General features: G+C 43.9%; 2 protein-coding genes across 3 annotated transcripts; one reads left to right on the forward strand and one right to left on the reverse strand.

The window, feature by feature from the left end:
• Window positions 1-254: 254 nt before the first annotated feature.
• oat (ornithine aminotransferase) lies at window positions 255-4,013 on the reverse strand. 2 transcript variants are annotated; one of them, XM_029134609.3, is made up of 10 exons: window positions 3,874-4,013; window positions 2,445-2,676; window positions 2,098-2,322; window positions 1,931-2,026; window positions 1,716-1,843; window positions 1,247-1,369; window positions 1,012-1,140; window positions 784-897; window positions 536-680; window positions 255-435 (listed from the first exon to the last, which is right to left on the reverse strand). In XM_029134609.3, the coding sequence occupies exons 2-10, from the start codon at window positions 2,656-2,658 to the stop codon at window positions 275-277; spliced, it is 1,335 nt and encodes a 444-aa protein (XP_028990442.1). In that variant the 5' UTR covers window positions 2,659-2,676; window positions 3,874-4,013; the 3' UTR covers window positions 255-274. The 2 variants fall into 2 exon arrangements, with proteins under 2 accessions (XP_028990442.1, XP_028990440.1); XM_029134607.3 differs by having other exon boundaries at window positions 3,846-4,007.
• A 544-nt stretch (window positions 4,014-4,557) lies between these two features.
• lhpp (phospholysine phosphohistidine inorganic pyrophosphate phosphatase) lies at window positions 4,558-18,908 on the forward strand. Its single transcript, XM_029134610.3, has 7 exons — window positions 4,558-4,730; window positions 4,951-5,138; window positions 5,386-5,539; window positions 5,635-5,698; window positions 5,792-5,884; window positions 6,952-7,043; window positions 18,269-18,908. Exons 1-7 carry the CDS (start codon window positions 4,600-4,602, stop codon window positions 18,363-18,365), a joined length of 819 nt encoding a protein of 272 aa, XP_028990443.1. The 5' UTR covers window positions 4,558-4,599; the 3' UTR covers window positions 18,366-18,908.
• The last annotated feature ends 3,790 nt before the right edge of the window (window positions 18,909-22,698 follow it).

Consider the following 22,698-nt stretch of genomic DNA (forward strand, 5'->3'; position numbering starts at 1 on the left):
CCTTAAAAACCTTGAAGATGGAACACATTTCAAAGTTATTCAACATCTAGATTCAAGAACATTTATAGATAAAACCCAAGTGCTTTCCTTCGGCCTATATTGTGATCTAATGGATCCTGCACGAGTGTTAATGTATCCTCATAGAAGCCCACTCTGTACAGACAGTACCTGCTGTATTTCTACAGTAATCTCCTTCAACAGTTAAATATGCAGATGTGACTATTTATATTCTTAAAGAATGTCTGAGCATTAGCAGCAGTTGACTTTTTATTGTTTAGAAAGACATAATGGTTCTCTGGATGATATCCACACATTCCTCCAGCTCATGCTCCTTGATGATGAGAGGAGGGGCTAGACGGATGATGTCGCCGTGGGTGGGCTTGGCCAGCAGACCGTTGTCACGCAGACGCAAGCAAACCTTCCACGCGTCAAAGTCTGGGGAAACAAAGACGAGTTCATATGCTGCCTCCACAATCACATATTCAAGCCAGAGAAGTTACCACATAATGCTAATTAAATAGAGCCATTGTGGTACCTTTGGTCTCTCGGATGACAATAGCGTTAAGTAGGCCTTTTCCTCTGACTGTGGTCACAATGTCTTTGGGCAGTTTAGTCAGCCCGGCCCGCAGAATTTCTCCCATTCTCTCAGCATTCTCTGCCAGTTTCTCTTTCTCAATCACCTGCAAATCCAGAAAAGTTTTTATAAATTCCATTAGATTAAAACTGAGACGGTAGAATATACGCACTAAAAGTCAGTGAAAACAAGTGAATTGTAACTCTAACCTGCAGTGCAGCAACTGCCACCTGACAAGCCACTGGGTTTCCACCATATGTGGACCCGTGTTCTCCAGGCTTGATGGTCAGCATTATTTCATCATCGCACAGCACTGCAGATACCTGAGGACACAAAAAGGAGAAGTTACAAAACCATAGCACTCTATACGTCTGAAGTCCCAATCTTGGACTGTTGCTGAACAAATCTATGAAGTGATAAGGTGTTGGGAGCCTTACAGGGTAAACTCCTCCAGAAAGCGCTTTGCCCAGCACCACCACATCTGGACGGACTTCCTCATGGTCAACAGCCAACATCTTGCCGGTTCTGGCCAAGCCTGTCTGCACCTCATCAGCAATCCACAACACCTGGACAAAGCACAAATATTTAAGAAACTTATTTAAAGCTGCTGAACAGACATTAAACCCCACTGTTGACAAAGCCCAGTTACTAAACACATTTTTCTTAGCTTACATTGTATTTGGTGCACAGTTCCCTGACTCTGGTGAGGTAGCCTTGGTCAGGCACCACCACCCCAGCCTCCCCCTGGATGGGCTCCACCATAAAGGCTGCAACATTTGGGTCTTGAAGGGCTTTCTGCAGGAAAAACACACCGTCAGACCTGTTACAGTATGGTCAAAGATAACCCTGTCAAACACATGGGGCTTCAGTCAATAGATTAATGTAGGTTTACGCAAACACTCAGGATGAGAAGACCCAACTTGCACAATACGAATAGAATTGTGAAATCTTTCCAACTAAGATATATAGAGCATCAGTAAAATCAATTTTCAACAACAAACCATTACAGTGAACTTTGAACTCATGAAATCCTACCAGCACATTACCACAGAATGCAACTATGATGAAATCATGTTGCATCCCTTCTCCAAATCTTGTACTTATATACTATGTGTATTGCAGATTCAATTAAAAACTATACCTCCAGTGAAGGAATGTCATTGTAAGGGACGAGCTCAAATCCTGGCATGTAGGGACCGAAACCTTCGTAGCTACTGGGGTCAGTGGAGCTGGAGATGGCTGCCATGGTGCGGCCCCAGAAGTTTCCATCTGATCAGGAGCAAATTAGATTGTAAACTGGTGATATCTTGAAACACAAAGAACAAAATAAAGCCATGCAATAGACTAGTGACTTACTCGCAAAAATAATTTTGGCCTTGTTTCTGGGAACCCCCTTCACACTGTAGGCCCACTTGCGGGCAAGCTTGCAGGCGGTTTCACAACCTTCAACACCTAGTTACACGAAGTAAGTGTCAAAAACCTCAAATCTGAACATTACATCACTGGATTGCACGGGTAATTACCTGTATTCATGGGTAAAACTTTGTCATATTCAAACATGTTGGTGATGTACTCCTCATAAGCACCCAGTACATTGTTGTAGAACGCTCTAGAGGTCAGGGTGAGTTTGGATGCCTGGGCATTCAGTGCAGCTATGATCTTTGGGTGGCAGTGTCCCTGGTTAACGGCACTATAAGCACTCAGAAAGTCATAATACCGACTGCCCTCCACGTCCCACACATAAATACCTGCAAAGAAGAAAAAAATGTTAGGAAGTATTTGTGATTCACAACTTGGACAAAAATGTCCAGTACAGTCAACTCAATGCATTTTTTAACTTTGATAAGAGCATAGCATATTCTTAACTCACCCTCCCCTCTCTCTAAAGCCACAGGCAGTGGATGGTAGTTGTGTGCTCCGTACTTGTCCTCACGAGCATAGATTTCGTCGGAGTTGAGCGGACGATCGACCTTCGTTTTGGAGGAGACGGTGGAAGCGCGGCAGGTACTGGAGTGGACACGACGGGTGAGGACAGGGCCGGCGCGGCTCAGGCTTCGGCTGAGTTGGAGAAGCATTCCCTTCATGTTCTTGCGCTGCTAGATCTGTACATTAAAAAAAAAAATAATAATAAATACACTTAAAATACTGAGCTATTTAAAAAAAAAGTTAATTTATAGTCCACTAAATCTACTGTGTAATGGAGAATGCCTTCACAGTTCAATAGATTTAACTCACCACTTTGTCATTTAAATGGCAAATAATATCCACAACCAGCTCTTCAATAAACCGTTTAATCCTCTAAACAAACAGCAGGAGTACACTTCTATAGTGCTTTGTGCGAGTCCACAGTGCACATACCTGTTAGCTACTGAACCATGTGCCTCTTTCACACTCAGCACAACAGGATCAGGCTTTTAACAGGTGTGGATTAACAGTTTGTCCCATTGCAGCATGGCAGCAGCTACAGTACAAGCTTCCAGGCTTTTTTTTAAATCTGCTCATGCTTGAGGTAGACTGTTAATATAACTTTGCTGGTTTTAGTTTAGTTATTGTGTTGTTCATTGTTTTTTAAAATTCTTATATATTATGGCAGCAGCTTAGACAGGCTTAAGCCAGACTTTTATATTAACTCAATAGTTAAAACTTACTTTACTTAAACTTAGTAGTTTGCAAATTAAGTGCAAAAGGATGGTGTTTCTACACCACGTAGATGTAGATATCGCCTGTGGCTGTGGATAATCAATAACCCTGTGCTGTGAATTGAACACCAAAGGCAAATAGAGACCACCTGGCAACACAACGGTTACAGGCCTGGATCAGTGCCACTAACAGATGATAGGTCGCCGGGGATCCGCCTCAGGCGCACACCCTCCAGCTAATTATGGACTAAAATGAGGAGTTGCGATCAGATGATAGTACGAACCAAGCGACTCACCTAAAGCTTGGTCTGTTACATAATAAATCATGGAAAATAACCTGAACCGCTTTCTCGCTTCAGACTTACTATCGTGAGGTGTAACCGGATCGCTGACTGCTTTTCGTGGCACATGGACACGCAACATAAATAAATAAATGAAAGCGTGGCTCTTCTTGGCCAAAGAGTGTAAAGCTGTTTAAAGAGCAACGCTGTCCGCACACTGAATTAATCGCTTCCTCAAGCTAGTATCACCTGCTAACAGCATGCTAGCTCATCCCCTACCGCTGCGGTTTCTAGCCCACACAAAATGAGACATTCATGAAAAAACACAAGAGATGCGATATGAAACTGTACCAGAACCGAGTGAAGTCAAGTTCAGAACCTCGAGTGATGCCCGTTCCGTAGGATGCGTGCCGGGATAATGGCAGAACACGACTCTGTGCCCGTAGGGTGTGTGTGTGTGTGTGCTGAAGAGCTTTATTGTGTGACGGGCTACGTCAGAGGCCACGCCCCCATGCTGTAACTTCTCCAATAGTTGCGACGGACACTATCCCCACAATCCCTTATTAGATATTTAAATAAACACTTAAATTAGTAAGAGAAATGTCCACCAGGTGTCAGTCCCAGTTATATGTTTTGACTGTTTCGCATCAACTCTCAGGATTATATTGCGTTTCATTTCCTAAAAGGCGAGCTCGCAGGGCTGAATTAAATTAATTACCCAGTTTGTCAGGTTTTATGTTGCTGTGGTTAATTGGTCACCTGTCCAGGTGAGGTCCGCCCCTTTTGACTGGGATTGTTTTCGCGCTTATTACAAGTATGTCGTAAACTGTCAGAGATTAAATTAGCACGAAATGCAGAAACTGTGGCGGACTGTGGTGCATCTTAACCCCTCAAAAAAGTAAAAGCACTATATAAACACTTTTTATTACACGTGCAGGTCCAGCATTAAGCACGATATGTAAATGGTAAGTACATAAATGTAATATACGTAATCAATTTGTATTTTGTCCCTGTAAATATGTGACGCTGCTGTGCGCGTGTGCCCACATGTGCCTTTCAGGGCGCGCATGCGCGCCCTGAAAGGCTCTGAGAATACACTTTTGACATGGCAGACAGGGACTGGCCTGGATCTGCGAAGAGTTTGAAAGGCGTCATATTGGACATGTGTGGCGTATTATATGACAGCGGAGAGGGCGACGGAGTTGCCATACGTGGCTCCGTTGAAGCTGTGAAGAAGTAGGTGAAGAATTATCGAGTCGCTCGAGGCACCGGCAGAGATTTAGCTAGTTGCATGTTGAGTTTAGCTAACTGTCAAAGTCCGTAGAGCCGAGTGAACTCGCTTCGTGTGTGTCCGTATGTGTTTGAAGCAGCCACGTCATAGTTCATCAGTGTGTTGCAGCCTTTTGACATAAACCTTGTGCCACTGCTCACATTCGCCCCCTGACCTTTTTTATAGGCTCAAGGCGTCTGACCTGCAGCTGCGGTTCTGCACCAATGAGACCCAGGCCAGCAGAGAAACGTTTGTGGCCAAACTGGGCAGACTGGGATTTGACATCTCTGTGTCTGAAGTTTTCTCTCCCGCTCCTACAGCCGTGACTGTGCTCAAAGACAGAGGCTTACGGCCTCACCTGCTGGTGTATGACGGTAATGTTTTCATGTTTTAGCTTGTTACACACTCAGTTCATAAACATTGAAAAATGTTATGATTGTCAACTGCATATGTGCATAGTTCATGAACATACCAAAGTATTTTAAGAAGAATATTTTTATGTGAAAGCTGAAATTAGGATATATTAGTTGTTTATAGAATAGTGATCTTGTTACCTGTTGGTTTGTTGACAGTATGGCAAAAATCCATCAAACTCAAATATGTGTATTTGTTTTCATGCAGGACTTCTCTCTGAGTTTGACAGCGTTGACAAGACCAACCCAAACTGTGTGGTAATAGGAGACGCAGCTGAGAAGTTTACCTACCAGAACCTCAATGAGGCTTTTAGGGTTCTCATTGGCTTAGAAAACCCAGTGCTCTTCTCTCTGGGCCAAGGGTAAACAGATGCTGAGCAAAATATTCTGCATCACAACATGATGTATAAATAGAGGTTAAGAATTTCACTAAATGTTTGATGTTCTGTTTGCATAGGAGGTACTATAAGGAGACAGATGGCCTGAAGCTGGATGTTGGCGTTTACATGAAGGCACTGGAGGTATGATGCACAATGTGAGTGAATATATATAATAGGAAATACTGTAATTAAAATACTTCTGGTTAGTTAATATCAGCATTTCCTTTCCTCTAGTATGCCTGTGATTTAAAGGCTGAAGTCATTGGAAAACCATCCCCAATGTTCTTCCAGAGTGTTCTCACAGACATGGGGCTTCAGCCACATGAGGTATGTAACACCACATTTTCAGTAAGCAGAATTTTCAGATCCAGATGTTTAGTATATCTGAGTGTAAATGCCTCAACTTCTGCCTTAGATAGTTTTCTCATTGCTGTCAATGTTTACTTCCAAATTTTGAACTATTCCAATACAAGCCACATGTGTGTGTATTTCACATGTGTCACAGCATTTAATACATTATACAAATTCCCTGAAAACACAACTCCATGCATGGTTGTTGTTGTTTTTTTCTTGCAGCAGGTGTCTGTGCAGGTTCTTTTTTTGGTACTGTATTCTGATCATGTCTGTGCACTACCAAGTCTAAGAAATCTGCACCATCCCCTTAGTGTCTCTAAGCGTATCTATTTTTGGACATAGCTTCGGTCGGCTCAATCTTAGCCTCCCTCCATTTCCTGGATTTTCTTTCTTTCACTGACACATGCCCATATCTGCAGACACTGGACATCTGCTGTCCTCGTCGCGGGATTAAGTTACAGGTCACCCAGGTCTTAATGCAGAGATTGTGGTTTAATGTCTTCAGTTCCCAAAAATAGAAACTCCTAATTCATTTATTTAGTTACTTACCTAATTTTCAAGGTATAACAGGTTTCCACACTACACAACAGTATGAAAAGTAGTAGTTCTCAGATCAGAAGTCTAATCCCTACTAAGGAACAACCTGCTGGAAATCAAACAGAGCTGAATGAATCTGCATTCTTTAAGGAACACTTTCTGTCTTCAGTGGAGCTCATAGATGAGAAGTTTTAAAAAGAAACCTGAGAAAACAGGGTGCACTAATATTGATCTGCCAACTTCTGATTGTGTTTAGGTAGAAACTAAGATGAGACAAACACAGACATGTACAGTATGTGCAGTTAACCCAGATAGTATATCAGCACTAACTTCACGTACCGGTGGTGCAGGCTGATAAAGGTGGTCTGCAGGTGCTACCAGTGGAAATGATCAATACATTGATCCTAGTACCTAAAGATAAATTTAGATCTTTAAAATTTTGCCTTCATATAGTGTATGCATAGTTTCCAAAAATTAAATTGTATGAATGAATTCATTTGCAGGCACTGATGATTGGGGATGACTTGGTGAACGATGTGGGTGGTGCCCAACACTGTGGAATGAAAGGCGTGCAAGTCAGAACTGGCAAATACAGGTCAGTGGTCATTTAAATTACAAGAAAGGAGGTTTTATTGCACCTACCCTACTTTAAAGTCTGGGAAAATTAAGTGGCCACAAGATGGCGCCCCTCCACCAGCATTGGGAAATAAAAAGTCTCCCTAGCAGGCTTTCTGTGAGCCAACCACTTCATTCTTCAGTCCTCCAGATTTGTTTATTTGATTGAGAATCCACCAAAAATAGCTTTATTCTCTCCACATGTTTGAAGGCTCGTTGCCCACAACGTTGTAGCCCCTGAATGATTTATGGTCCCAGATCTGGAGATTACTGGGGAGCCTGTCTTACGATGTAATTACAGAAACATATGGTTGATTATTTTAGAAGATATATGCGGTACTTATGGCTTGAAGAAAAAAGAAAACTGACTGGGGGAAAGAGGAGACACTTAAGAAACTACACATTAAAGCGCATATATGCTTTACATTATAATGTATCTTCAAAGTCAAACTGTAACTTGTGTCCTTCTGTAGCTAAGCCCTGGGTTTTATGTGTGTGCTTAAGAAATATTTATGGATGTAAAGCCTGAAATCTGTGGTGTTGGATTTTCAAAACCTTTTTTCACATTTAATTTAAACAAACACCTAATGATTATAGCAGCAGTCGGGCATCGATACAAGTAGCAAGACTAAGAGTCACTTGGTTCAGCACCTAGAATAAAATAATTGTAAACACTTAAACAGATAGAACATTTGAAAGTTCTGTTGCTGCCATATGCAATAAACTGCAGTTTTGCCACGAACCACAAACCTGTCTAAGTAACTTGTGATGCAAACCTCATAATTATCCTCCTGTGTGGTTTCAATACTCACCTGTCCTAAGAGAGCGAGAGAGTTGGGGGACTGTGAGCAGATGTAATGGCCACAGTTCTCACTTTACCGGGGATAGTAAAAAGGGTAGTAGAGTTACAGCAGCATCAGCTTACCTAGAAGAAGGATGTTTCTACTTGTGCATAAAGTACATTTTCAATGTTTTCTTATAACAGAACAGGTCTAAATAAATGCATGTTGGTGCCATTGATCCCTGCTGTAGAGGACACTGACTATAAGCCACAGATTAGTCTGCAGCGTGGTGCATGACCTGCTTCGCTGCTGTGCACTGGCATGCAGGTCTTGGTCATGTGACCAGAGAACGCTGAGTAATCTGCTTGAGCATCAGTCAACTTTAATCCAGTACTAAGAGCACCGTCACTTAGTGTAAAACCTGTGTTCTGTCTGTGCAGAGTTGCTCTAGTGTGCATGTTTGCTCAGCAGTCATGTACTCAGCTCATTGCTGTAATTCAGACTGCACATGTGTTGTGGGCTGTGTCTACAGAAAAGAAACATATTATTGTGTTGCATGTTTTAGTTTAGGTCCAGATTTATGCACTAAAAGAGGTTAAGTGCTGTTTTCAGGACATGGGATTTTGTTAGGGTTAAAGACTTGTTTATCAATCCCAGAGGTGCTATTTTGAGGATTCTCATACATTCGCCATGTTGTAAAACAAAATTGTTACAGCTGCATAATTATAAATGTGAACCAAGCACAGAGCTTTTTGAAAAGGCTGTTATCGTTTTAATGCATTGCTGTTTTATGTGCTCTGAATAAGTGACGCTTTGTACTCATGAGAGTTGTAACAGAGGACTTTTATTCGTGGAGAGCTGTGTATAAATCATAGCCAATAACAGGAAATAAAGTGTGTGCATACATTTAAATTTATGGGTTTAAAGTTACCTCTCATTTAACTGTTGCACATGAACACCTCATAATATTCCAGACCCTTTGCTTGGGTGCAATTAAACATTTTACATTCCCTTTGAACTAAAACAGAAACTGTGTCATTAACAGTGTTTCTGTGGGACCACGAGTGACGGACGGACATGAGATTTAACACTGTTTAGACAAACAGGCCCAGTGAACTCAGGCTCACTGGGAGCAGTTATAAACCGTCAGTCAGATCTGTGAAAACAAAGCCGGTTCCAAGTCTTCCAGATGCTGTACAGGCCTCCGGTTCCCACCAGGCTTGGAGAAAGCACTGCTTCAGACACCTTGAGCCTAAAGACAAGATAGGAAGGCAAAGAAACAAATCGAATCATAGCAGCTTATTTTAACACTCTTTATAGTTGACATTCTTTTCCTCAGGAAGGACTAACTCTGTCCTGATCTTACTCAAACTTTGCAGTTTACAAATCTGTCGTGTGCAGAAATGTCTCATTTGGAGTGTTTTCTGTTATCTGGTTTCCTGCTGACTGACTGACTGACTTTCAAATCCAAGTCTTTTCACATGCTTTGAAGGCTTGAGCTAGAAAAAGAAGACGCGTAATACACCTAGTCAGATAATGTGCATAATGTGTGGTCAATACAGTATGTACAATGATCGCAATGATGTATTATATTTTACTGTGTAAATGATCACAATCGTGGGTTTTACTCCCACTGCACCTACAAGTAATCGCTCTAGCTTGTACGGGTTAATTGTGTTAGAATAATGTTCTTAAATCATGAGCAAAGGTTAGTGCACAGAGCCCTTTGCTCTTTAATCTGAAACAGGTTTGCAAAGACGGGTCTGCTATCAAACAATGGTTGGAAGTTGGACTGGGAGTATAACGGAGTGCAATCAGGAACTGACTGTAATCAAGAACAATCTGGCAACGTAACATATCATTGGTGGAAAAGTGAATTATGGAGCTGATGATTACTGTATCACTGTGCTTTTGTGATAATCATTCATTGTGCTTCAGGCTTTGATTCCAATATCGAAAGGTGCGAGTTAGAAATAAGTGATTCTGAGGAGGAAACTGAGCAGTGATGTGTTAGATACCAAACCATTACTAATAGGTGTCAGTGACTTGGAGGAAACTTTGCATTGGTTCCCGTTGGATTCTGGCACAGATTGCGCAGCAACATTTCCACAGCAGCAGCCATTTTTGAAATGGTTTACAGTACATTGAGAGCCTCCCCCAGTAGCTGCCGCTGCGCTGCTTACGTGAGTGTTGGGAAACTGTTTTCCAAACAGGCTGAGCCAAATCAGACCTCTGGAGAGAGGGATTGAGAGTCCCTGATGATACAAAGTATGAACTGGTTTCCTTGGTTCGTGCCCTTTCTGTCTGCGGCCGTCACTGAGGGACGTAACAGGAAGCGAGATTTGCAGAGGGGTCAGTAGCCATGTGATTATGCTGCAGATTTGTTTTCCTTCATTATCTTTTCTGGGCACTTACACTGCTGTACCAGCTCATGCTCGATTTAGGAACACAAGCGTAGTATCGCCATGTTTGTGAGAGAACATGGCCGTGAGCTTCCACTCATTCCTAAACACCTCTAGGACATTAATGTTGCACGTTAGCGTCCACATTTCAGCCTGTTATTGTTTTAGCTCATATTTGCATGATGCTTTGCCATAGTGGCACCACCGTAACACAATTCTGTGTAACATTCCCCGTAAACCATGGGGGTTATCCACGCTTTATCAATGAGGCTGTTATGCTTATGCAAAATCGCACCCATGTCCACACATACAGTATTGTGCACCGTATGGAACACAGAGTTCTCGCCACATGACCGGTATGCAAATCCAGCAAGAGATCACTGTACTGTAACTGCTGCTGCTGTAATCGGAGGCATCAGAAGCAGCAGGTCCAGGACTGATCTAGAATAAAAGTGTGATGGAGAAGGATGGAATTCCTGCTACATTTAACTGCAATTAAATACGTCTGGCAGCTGTTTGGATGGCGTATTTGCTTTCTGGGAGTGTTGAAAGATTTTACCAGCTCAGGACTTTGTTGTAAACACTATTAAGATAGAAAATTGTCCCCATTGATCTAGTAGGTCAGGTCCAGAAAGAAAATATTTTCATATTTTATGTTCTTCTTTTAAATAATTGACCTTCGTTGTCATGTCTTATACTGTCTTCTACAGTACAAGATATCAAACAATTTGCTCTGTCGATTTTTATTCCATTGTATGATTTACAATATGTCTAAATCTTTCAATGCACAACCTTTATAATGTTCACAGTTGTCTGGACTTTTATGAGGCGCTCTTCATCGTATGTATTCAACTTTCTGTATTTTGTTTTCAGTGAGACTACATTCAACATGTAATTTATTGCTCTGTGTACTTATGGGCTTATGCAAAAAGGAATGAACTGCTCTCCAGCCTGAGTAAACATTCTGTACAAGTCAAATTACTGAAGGCTCAATGGAAACTCTGTGCGTGTGTGTGCGCGCGTGTGTGTGTGTCTATAGAAAGGTGATGCTCTTTCATGTTGCGATAACCAACCTATCAGATCTCTGTGTTTGTGAACCAGACAGACATCAGTCTGATCTGTCTGTCACGGCAGTGTTAGGTTCATCAATGAGCTTTGTCCTTCTTAGACCTATGACACTGAACCTCTGTGCGTGGCTATAGTTGCAGTTTAACGTCCCCTAATAGGTGATCCGTGCCCCTGGGATGGCTCTGACGTACATGCAGTATTTCGGGCTAGCTTGTTTTTCAGTCCTCCATTGCTGTTGTTTCTTCTAAATGATGATGTTAATGTAGATAGTCTAAGGATTGTGCCCTTCACACTAGGGGAGATTTTTTCAAACGTACACGTTTTTAGTCTGGTTTGCGTGTATCACCTAGACTGTATATGTAGAACAGCGTATGTGAAACAAGATGTGCCACAGCTTGATGTGCATGAGTTGCAGTTTCTCTGGTCTTCTGTCATGACCTTTACAAAGTGTTTGAATCTGTAAACAGGACAGATGTTATTTTACAGTGACTACTACACCAGTCCCACGCTCTCTCCTCTTACCCACGGTTAGCACGAGTTTGCTCTATGTGGGAAGGATGTTATCTCATCTCTCGGCTGAGACTAGAAACTTAAAAACACTATTACTTAGAGTGTCACAGAGGTCTGTTTGCCTCTGCACCAACACAAGGACACTTTACACCCAGCCAGTTAATTTCACCGTGTGCACAATATAGCCTCTGACCTGAGGCAAAATCTGCCAGGAACAGTCTTTTGTTTCCAGTCCCCCCTGGATCACGACACAAGTTATGATCAACTGCATCACGGCCTCCTGGGATGTTGTTTTTTTCTTTTCCAGATAGAGTGAACACAGTTTGATTTGTTGCTGAGCCTAAAGCAACAGAGGCACAATACTTACAGTTCCTTTACTAAAAAAGTAAACCTTTTGCTGTGACCGGCCCTTGATTAAGAAATTTTAGCAAATGTAATGGATCTCTTGAACATCCTTTTTGTTTCACAGGTGTGTCTTGTAGGATTGGTTATGTGGAATTCCTTGAGTGCATAGAATGCGTGAGCGGAGCCAAACAAAAGCTGAAAAATAGCTGAGCCCAAAGTCAGTGATATCAGCAACAACCTTCTACACAGCATGTTACACAATCCACCAATCCAAGACCTCATGAACCCCTCGTCAGCTGTAGAGTACACACAGATCGTCACAAACGCCTGGAGCGAACTCTGAAGGACTGAGGCCAAGATTGACAGCTTCCAAAGTGACAGTACATTTGATCCAAGTCATACTAGTTCATCTGATAAGCATAGTGGAGGTAGTATAACTGTGTGGACTTGCATGACTACTTCTGGAACAGGATTGTGCATCTTTATTGATGCAGTAAATCATGTTGGTAGCAACAGGAGGAATTCACGGTGCATCCAAACCTAATGGGGTCAACTTCTAAATGCAGGAAGACGTTGGAAATCGTAAAGCACGCCGCCATCCCAACAAAGGAATTCACCATTGGGCTAAGTTAGATAAGCCATTCATTTCTCCTGCCAAAGACGACACTGAAGAGAGAAACAAACAACTGAACTAAAAGCCCCAAAATACTGAGACTGAACTACCTGAGGAATGACATCACAGCCACAAACAGTACAGCTAATTAACTTAATCTAATCTATGTTTTCATTCCCTTCCCGTGGATTTAAATCGGCCGCTTGGTGGGGAATGTAAACACAATCAATTTTGGGAATGATTTCCTCATCCAGCCAATGTTTTGTCCGCAACCCAGCACTGCCTAGTCTTTTGTCCTCATTATACTGGCAATGGTGCCCTTTTCAAATTCAAATATTTTAGGTCATTGTGATCTGATGTTACTTAAAATACAACAATGCTAAGATAAAGTGAGATTTTTAACAAGGAGTCTTTTAACCATTTCCTCTGGATATAAGCTTGCTAGCCGTATGCTTCACAGGCTGTAAAGGGTTAACTGATGAGAGTCCACTGGGTGCTGGAGCCTGGCCTGCCATCCCTCACCACCCCGGGGTGACAGCTTCCCCTGCCTGCAGGCTCTTCTAAAGCCTGCCGTGCGATATAAGTCAATGGGATATTAATAATTAACCTGAGCTTTTCTCACAGTGAGACTAGACTCCCATGGTGGGACAAAGACGCCGGCCAGGCCTGCGCCACCCAGTCCCTCGACTGTAGTTTTCCACCCATGAGACAGAGGAAGGGAGAGAATCAGAGAGCTGGAACTCACAGATGGCAGGCGGAAACATAGCACTGCCTCCTAAATGCATGAACACAGGGCTTTCGCTGTTTTAGTGGGCATCCAATCCTTCTTGCAATTAGCAACAGGCATGCTGTTTGCCTGGAAGGACTTGAGCCCATGCCCGATTTCTGCATGAGCCGTTTTTGTGTGTAAGTGTTTGCGTTTATGTGTCAGAAGCAGGTGACTCAGCGGTCCCTAGTGCTAACATAAACCCTCGGATAGGGACAAGCCGTGACGAAGCATCGCATGGCCAATAACAAGAGTGTGGTTAGATCTGGGTCACATGAGGCTCTGCATATTGAGCACAGGGCCACCTTTAAAAGGCAGCTTACTTTTTTAAGTATTTAGTCAAATAAACAGTAGGAGCTCCTATCAGAAGAAACCGTTTAGCTCTCTGATAAGAAGATTAAAGCAGAGGTTTTATCTCAATGCAAAGTCCTAGAGTTCTTACCTACAGGAGTTTAATCGGGGCTTAGAATGTGACATATTGTGAGATAGCCATATACTCACGCCAGTGTTTTGTGAAGAGCATTACAGATAATGTGATGTGACACTGTTACATTACCCAGATGCTCATCACCGTTAGTCAGTTAGTTGTTTTTTTTCTATTAATTAGACTGAAAGTAAAGGTCTATGGTTCATGCTCTGTGTGATTACTCTCAGATGTGTCTGTGGTTGTGACAAACAGTGGGTGGTTTTGTCAGTTCAGGAGCTTGTTTCCATCTCTGCAGGAAAGTTGACTTATACTGTAGTTCTGTGTACACACTCAGTTTAATGCATCAAAGCTTTACAAAGGTTAAACACCAAGCAGCATTTTCAGTTTCATGGTATCATAACTAACTCATGAAGACCAATACAGGAAACGGTAGATAATAATTAAACAATATAAACTGTGTCCACCGTCATAAACATGACATTCCTCTTACAGGAAACTCACAGGAGATGGTGGAAAACATCAGGAGCCTTTTAACGGTGCACCAGGGAACCCCCTTTGTGACCTGCCGTATTGGAAAGAACCGTTGTCTGTGTAGTGTCAAAGCCGTAGCGCAGCTGTTTGCTGATCGTGACTCAACGTTCTGCAGCCTTTGTACAGTGAAGCGATAACGGTTTCTCCGCACTACGAGCAGTTTAGCATCTGTTGTTTCTGTTTGCTGTAGCGCGTGTGCAACGCGGTGGTTTCCCAAGTTCAGTTAGATTTTAGTTTTATAAGAGGCTGCAGCTGTATTATTATGAGGGTGTGATTGGTGGCTTGGATTCAGTTGTATTTATATAGTGCCAGTTCACACCAAGGTTAGCTTTGAGACCTTCTAACAACTAAAATCTCATATTGCGACTCCTTCACTGCGACCTGTGCTTCTAGGAACATGATAGTCGCTGTGACTTCGTGCAGTCGACTCCTTCACATGCTGCAGCCAGGTTTCAGTAAATATCAGGTGGATGAGAGAGCTGGAGCCGGGCAGGAACACCTTCCCCATTCTCTCCCACACATTTGGAGGATCCTGATACGCCATTAATCTCTCCCGTGACTTCTTATTTATAACAGAGCCAGTGATCACATCGTCCGCCTCAAGGCCAAGACTCCCACAATGTCACGGAGCAGCCGAAAACACATGCAGTTACACACCTTTCCCATCCTGCAGGGAAAATTCCTTGTCTTTTGTTAGGATCTGATGTCACCCGTTGGGATTGAATGTGCATAAAGGAGGAAAAGGCAGTGTTTTGGCTGGTGCCTCCACTAGCCTAGTATGAAAAACACGCTCCTACACAATGAACGGGTTTAGTGTTTTTCCGTCTCACGCTGGCGGACTCATTCTTTTACTGTTGTAGTACCGTAGTTCTTATAATTGTCATGCTCTGCTGTTACACCACATTGCAAAGTACGTGGGCTGTTATAGTCTTTATTTCATCCGAGACTCAACGTACAGTGAAAATTACATCATAAAAACTGTAATTGTACTAAAACGCCCACTTGCATTCATCACTTTTCGGTGGTTACCTTCCACTTGTTAGGCTTGTTTTTTTACTTGTGTGTGCAGCTGTGACTTTCAAAGTGCTTTCTTCTCTATATAATAATAGTTTGCTTTGTGTAGGGAACCAGTCTTCCTAGAAGGTGCTCTACCTGCTTCCCCGTCCATGCCTTTTGTGAGCCATATCTGCTTGATCTGCACAATGTCAGGCAGATGTCAAAGCAAAGGCATTAGAGGTTAAGACTGATGTGCATGCGACTGTTTTGCATTCTGTGCCAGTATGTTAAGCATCCCTTGATAGAATCTGACTTCAAGCCACCTTCTTGGTGAACTGACCGTATCTGAGGAAAAACAAAGAAGCTGCACTCTGCTCTAAATTTAATCAACTTATTTTTTTTTTTTTTCGGTATCATACTTCATGTGACGCACAGATGCCTTTCACACTGAAGTGCACTCAGGAGTGTGAGTCATTCATATCCACTTTCATTTCATGCAGGCAGTGCTGTCTTTCTAAAACACAGATACATTTTTATAGAGTATCATGTTCTATAGATTCTGTCGTGCTCCACGAGGCATATGCTGCTGTAATCTCATTGCCTAGTAGTTATTATAGTACATGCTTACTCTGCTGTCATGCCAGAACTGCATTATTCTGTTTTTAAAAGAAAAAGTCAACTGATGTATTTTTGTTAATTGATAGTAAAATGAGATTCTAGACTGGAAAACAAAACCATATTCAAAACAAGAGCTACAAAAGGTGAAGCAAGACAGCGCTGAGCCTCCAACAATGAAACAATGGAAAGAAGAGACTTAATGTCTGGGTGTCGGACTCGGATCTGATTCTTACTGGACTGGTAACGTGAGCTCATTCAGACTGTGCATTGGTTATGGTGGTGTGATGCTTCTCGCTCTAATCAGCGGAGCCGAGCTTCAAGCTAGAAGCAGTTTTCCACAGTGTGTGTGAACCTGCACCTGTCACTCCACCACTTTAATCACATGCTCTTCCTTTTAAAGTTTTACAGGTTAAGTGTTAATCTGTAATATAATTTTCAATTACTCAGTTAATCTAGTGTGAAAAATGTGAAACAATAGTGACGATACCGGTTTGTTGTCCAAAAGCATCTGACTTTCCAAAGCCTGTGGTCACTTTCTAACTTTCTGTGATGTACTTACTTACTGTAATGTCTTTCGACATTGTGGCAGCTGTGTCAAACTACATTCTTGGCTGCTTGGCACCCCTGGCGTCATGGCTGACCTCATCGCTGCATGAATGCTGCGCAGCGTCCATCAGGCCCAGGGACGCAACCTTTCACTTCATGCGTATTGATATTACGCTGACCTGAAGGACACGCCACGAGCCGCAGATGACCTCATCAGTAACACTACCTGCATTGTTGAATTTTACATGGTCACATTGACCTGGTTATTGCTACATTATTCATGGCAATGGAGGGAAAACGGCAAAATGAATACACACACATGCATGCATGCATGCATGTCTGAAAACGTCGTGGTCAGAGGACAGAGAGCTGCTGTGTTCGATGCTCTCGCCTGGCACTGTTTGAAACATAAGAGGCTTGTGAGTAACCTGCTTCTGTTTGCTGTGTGTGTGTGTGTGAACTCAATCAGTCCTGGGGCAGAAGAGGCTGTGGAAGAAATCCAGCACAGGAGACATAACACCCCGACCATTAGCAGAGCAGCTCACATAACCCAGTCGCTGGCAGCTGAAAGACATGCGTAAACACATGGCACCGCTTCGCCGTATTCGCCGTGGCTTCAGCATCCAACACCCCTCTTCACACACCGCCGCCCCACTGGCCTCTTCTTTCTGTCGCCGCACGGGTGTCTTACAAATATTTGCCACGATCCCCCGCAAGATCTCGGCGGGCAGGATTAATGGTGATGTGCCGTGCACACGCAGGGCCACACAAAGCTCTCCCATCTGGAGCTGCAGCCCCGTGACTGTTAAACAGAGGCAGCACTCAGAGCCTGGCCCGCGCATCCCGGGAAGGAGGCTCTATAGGCACCACCTCATAAAGTCCTGTAGATAATTGAAGGGGGCATTTCCATCGTTTGATGACATAGGGACAAAAAGGCCTCTGTGTCGGCCTGGGTCTGGTGTCATGCTGATTGGATAACAGTTCCCATATCAGCTGATTAGGCAACCGTAGCTGCATCTGTCATTGCAGCAAGGGGGAAATAGGCAAAGCTTCTTTGTGTCTCTTACAGATTATTCACCGTTAGGAAAACGGGTTGTAACCGGAGTCGTTGGTCAGTGGTTCCTGATGTGAGTGCCGATCTCTAGAATGATCAGAATGATGTCTTGTTTGTTAGCTGTGCTTGGCATTGCAGCATTAACTTAGTGTGGTTATAATTAGAGCAGAGCTGAGGCTCAACGTGACGTCATCGCTTTGTTATCTTTTGATTTGTTTTTGGAAATAGCAGATCTCAGTATTTTAAGTCTGGAACATTAATGTGAGACAAAAACCATGCAGAGTTTTTGACAAACAGTTCCACACACACACACACACGTGTACTGTATGTGGGATGGGAACAGAGCAACGTTTACTTTTGATCCTCGGACGATAAGCACTGAGTTTGTGGTTCTGCTTTCTCACTGTCATGTCATGGTCTTTTCCAGTGAATACACGCAGCGTCTGATAGCATCGTATTACTAGTCCTTCTTGTTTGCCGAGCCTTGTGCGGCGACAGTTTGTCTCTTCCTGTGCTGCGTTTTCCTAAGTGTGTCCTCCTCCCTCAGGCCCAGCGATGAGAGGCACCCCACTGTGAGCGCGGACGGCACTGTGGACAACCTGGCCCAGGCTGTGGACATGCTCCTCAGTCAGAGGGGGCTCTGAGAGGTGTGGACACTGGGACCTCCACACACTCTGGCCCGGGGTCTCACGGGTTTGCTGTGGTAGCGTCGCATAGCTCTAAAGGGAAGGTACACTAAAACAACATTAATACTGTAGCTCCTCTAACTGCCGCAGCTCAATCTCCTGTGACATATGGGACACACCCAACCACCGGATGATCCACATGCTGTAGTGTAAAACCAGCGATTATATCGAGGTCTGCAGAGGCCTTCAAACACACACTCTGCACTGTGCATTCGTCAGTGCATGATTGGAATAGATAAGATACCGCAACATGACATGAACGTGCCTGTAAGCAGCTGCTAACTGACTGTTAGAGGGGATGAATGTGTTCACTCTCGCTGCTAATGTTACACATTCAGGGAGCTGTGTGCGCTCTTTAATAAACGTCTACTGTGAAGCATTCACAGAAGTGTACGTGTAACACTCAATGATGTACATAGCGTGTTGTTGTGGTTGCTTTGTTGAATCATGCACAACTTCAGTAACCTAGCACTGGTTGTTATAAATAAACTTCTTTTACTAGTTCGGCCTATATATTTTTTCTACTTCTGTTTTAAACTATTCTTGTTTAACAAAAAACAAATCACTGAAACTGTGACATGACCTGGTCTAGAGATGATGAATGACGGTGGTGCTTGAGGTGTTTCTCCTATAAACAAACGTAAAAGGAGGCTTCCATCATCAGGATGAGGAATTACCACTGCAGCTGCTTATCTTTATTTATTTGACTGTAATCCAGCACTGCTGGATCGTCCCCAGTAGAGGTGGATCGTAGTTGTTGTTAATTCCCAGGTTAAATAAACTGATTGGGGGGGTGGTCATTGGGTTTTTGTGGCAGCTTGATCATTGAACCCTGTGGAAGTGGGGCGTAAAACAAACAGCTCTCCATCACTACCCCCAAGGTTTCAGCGTACCACATAGTTTCACCAGGAACAAAAGGCCACTGCCAAGTGGTTCATTAAGGCCTTTCTGGTTCATTTCACCATTGGCTGACACAAGATTGAATGTTATTGGGCAATTAATAGTAATGAAATGCTTTGAAGTTGTAGAAAACGAAGCCCGGACTGGGCGTAGCTCTACCCTGGTGTGGTAATAAATATTAATGTACAGAGCAAAGCACTAGCAGCTGATACCAGGTTTTCTAGCAGCTTCCACAGTATATGAGCATTATGTCTGAAATGTTACTGCCTGCTGGCCTTGTACGGCGCTATTAAACCTGTATTTGACTGCTCTCCAGTGAACTGGCTTGGCTTTAGCTGGGTTCTTTTTCCAGTTCATGGACGTGAAGGAAGCAGGCCACAGCTTGAGCACGTCCTCTTGGCAGCTTCGTCACCACTAGGCATTGAACGCAAACATGCACGCACGCCCCAGAGCTGGCTGCCTGCTCACCACACCTCCAGCCTCAGCCCAAGGTCATCCCCCCGTCTGCACAACCTACCTTTAACACATTAGTGATATATTCGTCCTTCCTGGTGCGCCACAGATTGATTCCTGCTCTGAGACCACACACTGCAAAGCTTGATTATCTTCAAATAATGGAGATGACCTCATTTCAGAAGACACGTGTGACCTCACTGCCACAGGCCAGTATTGACTGGCTTCATACACTGTAAAGCCTTGACTGATTGGTGGAGTTGTGGCAGTTATTGGTACATCACTTTGTCTCTTTGTGCCTATTGGGTTCAATACTCTGGCCTTCTGGTTTACAGCTCACACACTCTCTTTTGTGTGCAGCTGTTTCAGTCAACTAATTCATAAAACTTTTAGTCCTGGAGTTCTTGTCCTTTTCCAATCAAACGCTGACTTGCAGAACACTTTTCTGTTTGTGGTTAAGTTCCAGCCCAATTGTAACTGTCTGCGGGAGTAAACACAGCTTCACGTTCGCTTTCATTTCTCCCTCTACGAGCTCCGGTCATTAAGCTGATGGCCTAATTTTCATCTTAATGACATTTTGATTGACACCTCAGGGACTCGGTGGCTGCTTCGTGTTTCTGTTGGGGAGAATGTGGCTCTTTGTTAAACGCGTCCTGCCTAATCCTCACCATTTGACACTAATACTCTCTGTTTACCGTCTTATTTCCCTGTCTAGCCTAACTTCACCACTTAAGGAACTTCTTCAGTAAAATTGTGTAAGAAGCACTAGCTTTATTATGCCACATCTGCATATGTGGGCAGACCTCTGCACTCACAGCCAGCATTCATATATGTTTTTATGTCATGTGTTTGGGTTAGGCTCCGCTTACATGGCACTGACACTGCCTCTCTTGTAATGCACCTGCATTTACCCACCTTAACCACTGCCAGGTGTGTGTGTGTGTGTGTGTGTGTGTGTGTGTGTGTGTGTGTGTGTGTGTGTGTGTGTGTGTGTGTGTGTGTGTGTGTGTGTGTGTGTGTGTGTGTGTGTGTGTGTGTGTGTGTGTGTGTGTGTGTGTGTGTGTGTGTGTGTGTGTGTGTGTGTGTGTGTGTGTGTGTGTGTGTGTTGCCTTGAACTCTCGTCTCTTTCCTGTTCGGCAGGAAACGGCGGGTCAGCTGATCGGACGCCGTCGCGCACCTGCGGCTCCCGACCCACCGCTATCCCCCGATGGAAACACACGATTGTTTTGACAGCAGCGAGCTATTTGTCCCCTCCCTTCAGTTAGTGGGGCATTAGTCCATGTGGAGGCCTCTTGCGTCTAATGGCCAAGCCAACATGGTTTCCCTACATTTCATCACTCTTTTTCCCTTGTGGGCAGCTGTGCCAACAGCATTCGTTGGTACAGCTCTGAAACCTCAGAGCTCGTTGGGTTTGGCGCCAAGGCCCGAGTTTTCTCCCTTTCCTGGCTCCCCCCAACCCCACCCTCATTCCTCCCTCAAAGCCTTTACAGGCGTCTCCGTTCATACACAGAGCACTTTGTATTCCTCTGACATGGTCACAGCCGTCACAGGCCCCTCCAGGGACACGACCCCTGCTCTACTGTCCACTAAAAACCTCAGCGGCTTGGCTCCTCAGACACAAAGCACGACCCTGTGACGTCACCCCAGTGAGTGCATGCATACAATCGGGGCAGCGGGTTGCACGCCAGTCACCATGCAGTGTAAACTAACTGTCTTGATCTGCATAAAGTTCGAAGACCAACAGCTGACCTCAGTGTGAAACTCTGTCTCTGTCCGGGACGGCCCCGTCAAAGCGACCGGGTGTCTGACGACAAGGGTTCAGACCGGGTCTTCACCCGGTCTTCACCTGTTTTCCTTAAAAAGCCTTGTGTGACCTTCATATGTCGCTTCAGTGTGGGCGCACCGTGTTACAGCTCAGACGACATTAAACACCAAGTCGTACCTCACACACAGTTTGTGGTTTGGTCTTGAATCAAGCCGTGTGGGTAAGATTCAGCTCTGCGTATACCTGCTGAAATAACGTTCTGCTGCCACAGTGCAGAAGTGTGCATTTCATTTAGCGTTTGTGCATCACTTGCTCAGCTGCTAAGTTTTTGCAAGTTCATTCTAACCCAACCGCTTTGAAGTTGCAAATTGGGGCTTTGCTCCAAACCTCATTTAGTCAAACGCTGCACACTGTCGTTACTTCAACTACAGGCAGATAGAGCAACATTTAGAGCAACAGAAAAATCATTAAAACAACCTTGTCATACATCACCATCCAAATGTGTTACTATTTATGAAGCTTAAACAGCTGCATCTAGCATGAGACATCTGGTGTCCAAACGAGGTGCGATACGAGTCCTCGTTTGCAGATGAGAGCGTGCCTAACCTCTGGTGACAGTTCAACACCACCACCCTGCTGTGTCATTGCTGGTGGGGGTTGTGGACAAGTGCAGTGCAGACCATTTGCACTGTGCACCCCTCCTGTTGTCCTCCTATCTTCTCCCAGAACACAGCCCCCTTTCACTTCTGTCACTCCACTGATTAAAGGCCAGAGGCCTTCAGTGTGCCAGTCTGCTGCTCAGCATGTTTACAAGGGCTCTGTTTACTCATTTCCTTCTTGATTCATTAATCAGAAAACCAGTTAACAGAGACTCTGTGACAGTGTAAATATGACTTCCATGTAGGTTCCCATGTAACAGTATAATTCAATGCATTAGAGGAGTATGAATCAGCCTCGAAGCCCTCTTTAATCCCACAGTTATGCCTTGTGTGGTATTTGAGCCTGGAGTATAGAATTTCAAGCGATCTTCAAATTACTAAGCCAGCGTTTAATGACTTTGCGCTTTGGTAGAGCGTCATGCGTCGCAGCAAGTCTGAACAGACCTGCAGAAGTGGCACGAAGCCGTAGCCGAGCGGGAGATCAAACCGTTAACGCTGTACTGCTGGAGGTCTG

This window comes from Betta splendens, chromosome 19, assembly GCF_900634795.4.
Source record: "Betta splendens chromosome 19, fBetSpl5.4, whole genome shotgun sequence".
Taxonomy (NCBI): domain Eukaryota; kingdom Metazoa; phylum Chordata; class Actinopteri; order Anabantiformes; family Osphronemidae; genus Betta; species Betta splendens.

What these genes read in the sequence shown, in the direction of transcription:
- oat (XM_029134609.3), bottom strand. Translation starts at nt 2,658, where the DNA reads ATGAAGGGAATGCTTCTCCAACTCAGCCGAAGCCTGAGCCGCGCCGGC. An exon ending in GGCTTTAGAGAGAGGGGAGG is followed by an intron (nt 2,323 to 2,444) that starts GTGAGTTAAGAA and finishes TCTTCTTTGCAG; the next exon opens with GTATTTATGTGTGGGACGTG. An exon ending in TTTCTGGAGGAGTTTACCCT is followed by an intron (nt 898 to 1,011) that starts GTAAGGCTCCCA and finishes TTGTGTCCTCAG; the next exon opens with GTATCTGCAGTGCTGTGCGA.
- lhpp (XM_029134610.3), top strand. Translation starts at nt 4,600, where the DNA reads ATGGCAGACAGGGACTGGCCTGGATCTGCGAAGAGTTTGAAAGGCGTC. An exon ending in TTTACATGAAGGCACTGGAG is followed by an intron (nt 5,699 to 5,791) that starts GTATGATGCACA and finishes CCTTTCCTCTAG; the next exon opens with TATGCCTGTGATTTAAAGGC. An exon ending in TGGGGCTTCAGCCACATGAG is followed by an intron (nt 5,885 to 6,951) that starts GTATGTAACACC and finishes ATTCATTTGCAG; the next exon opens with GCACTGATGATTGGGGATGA.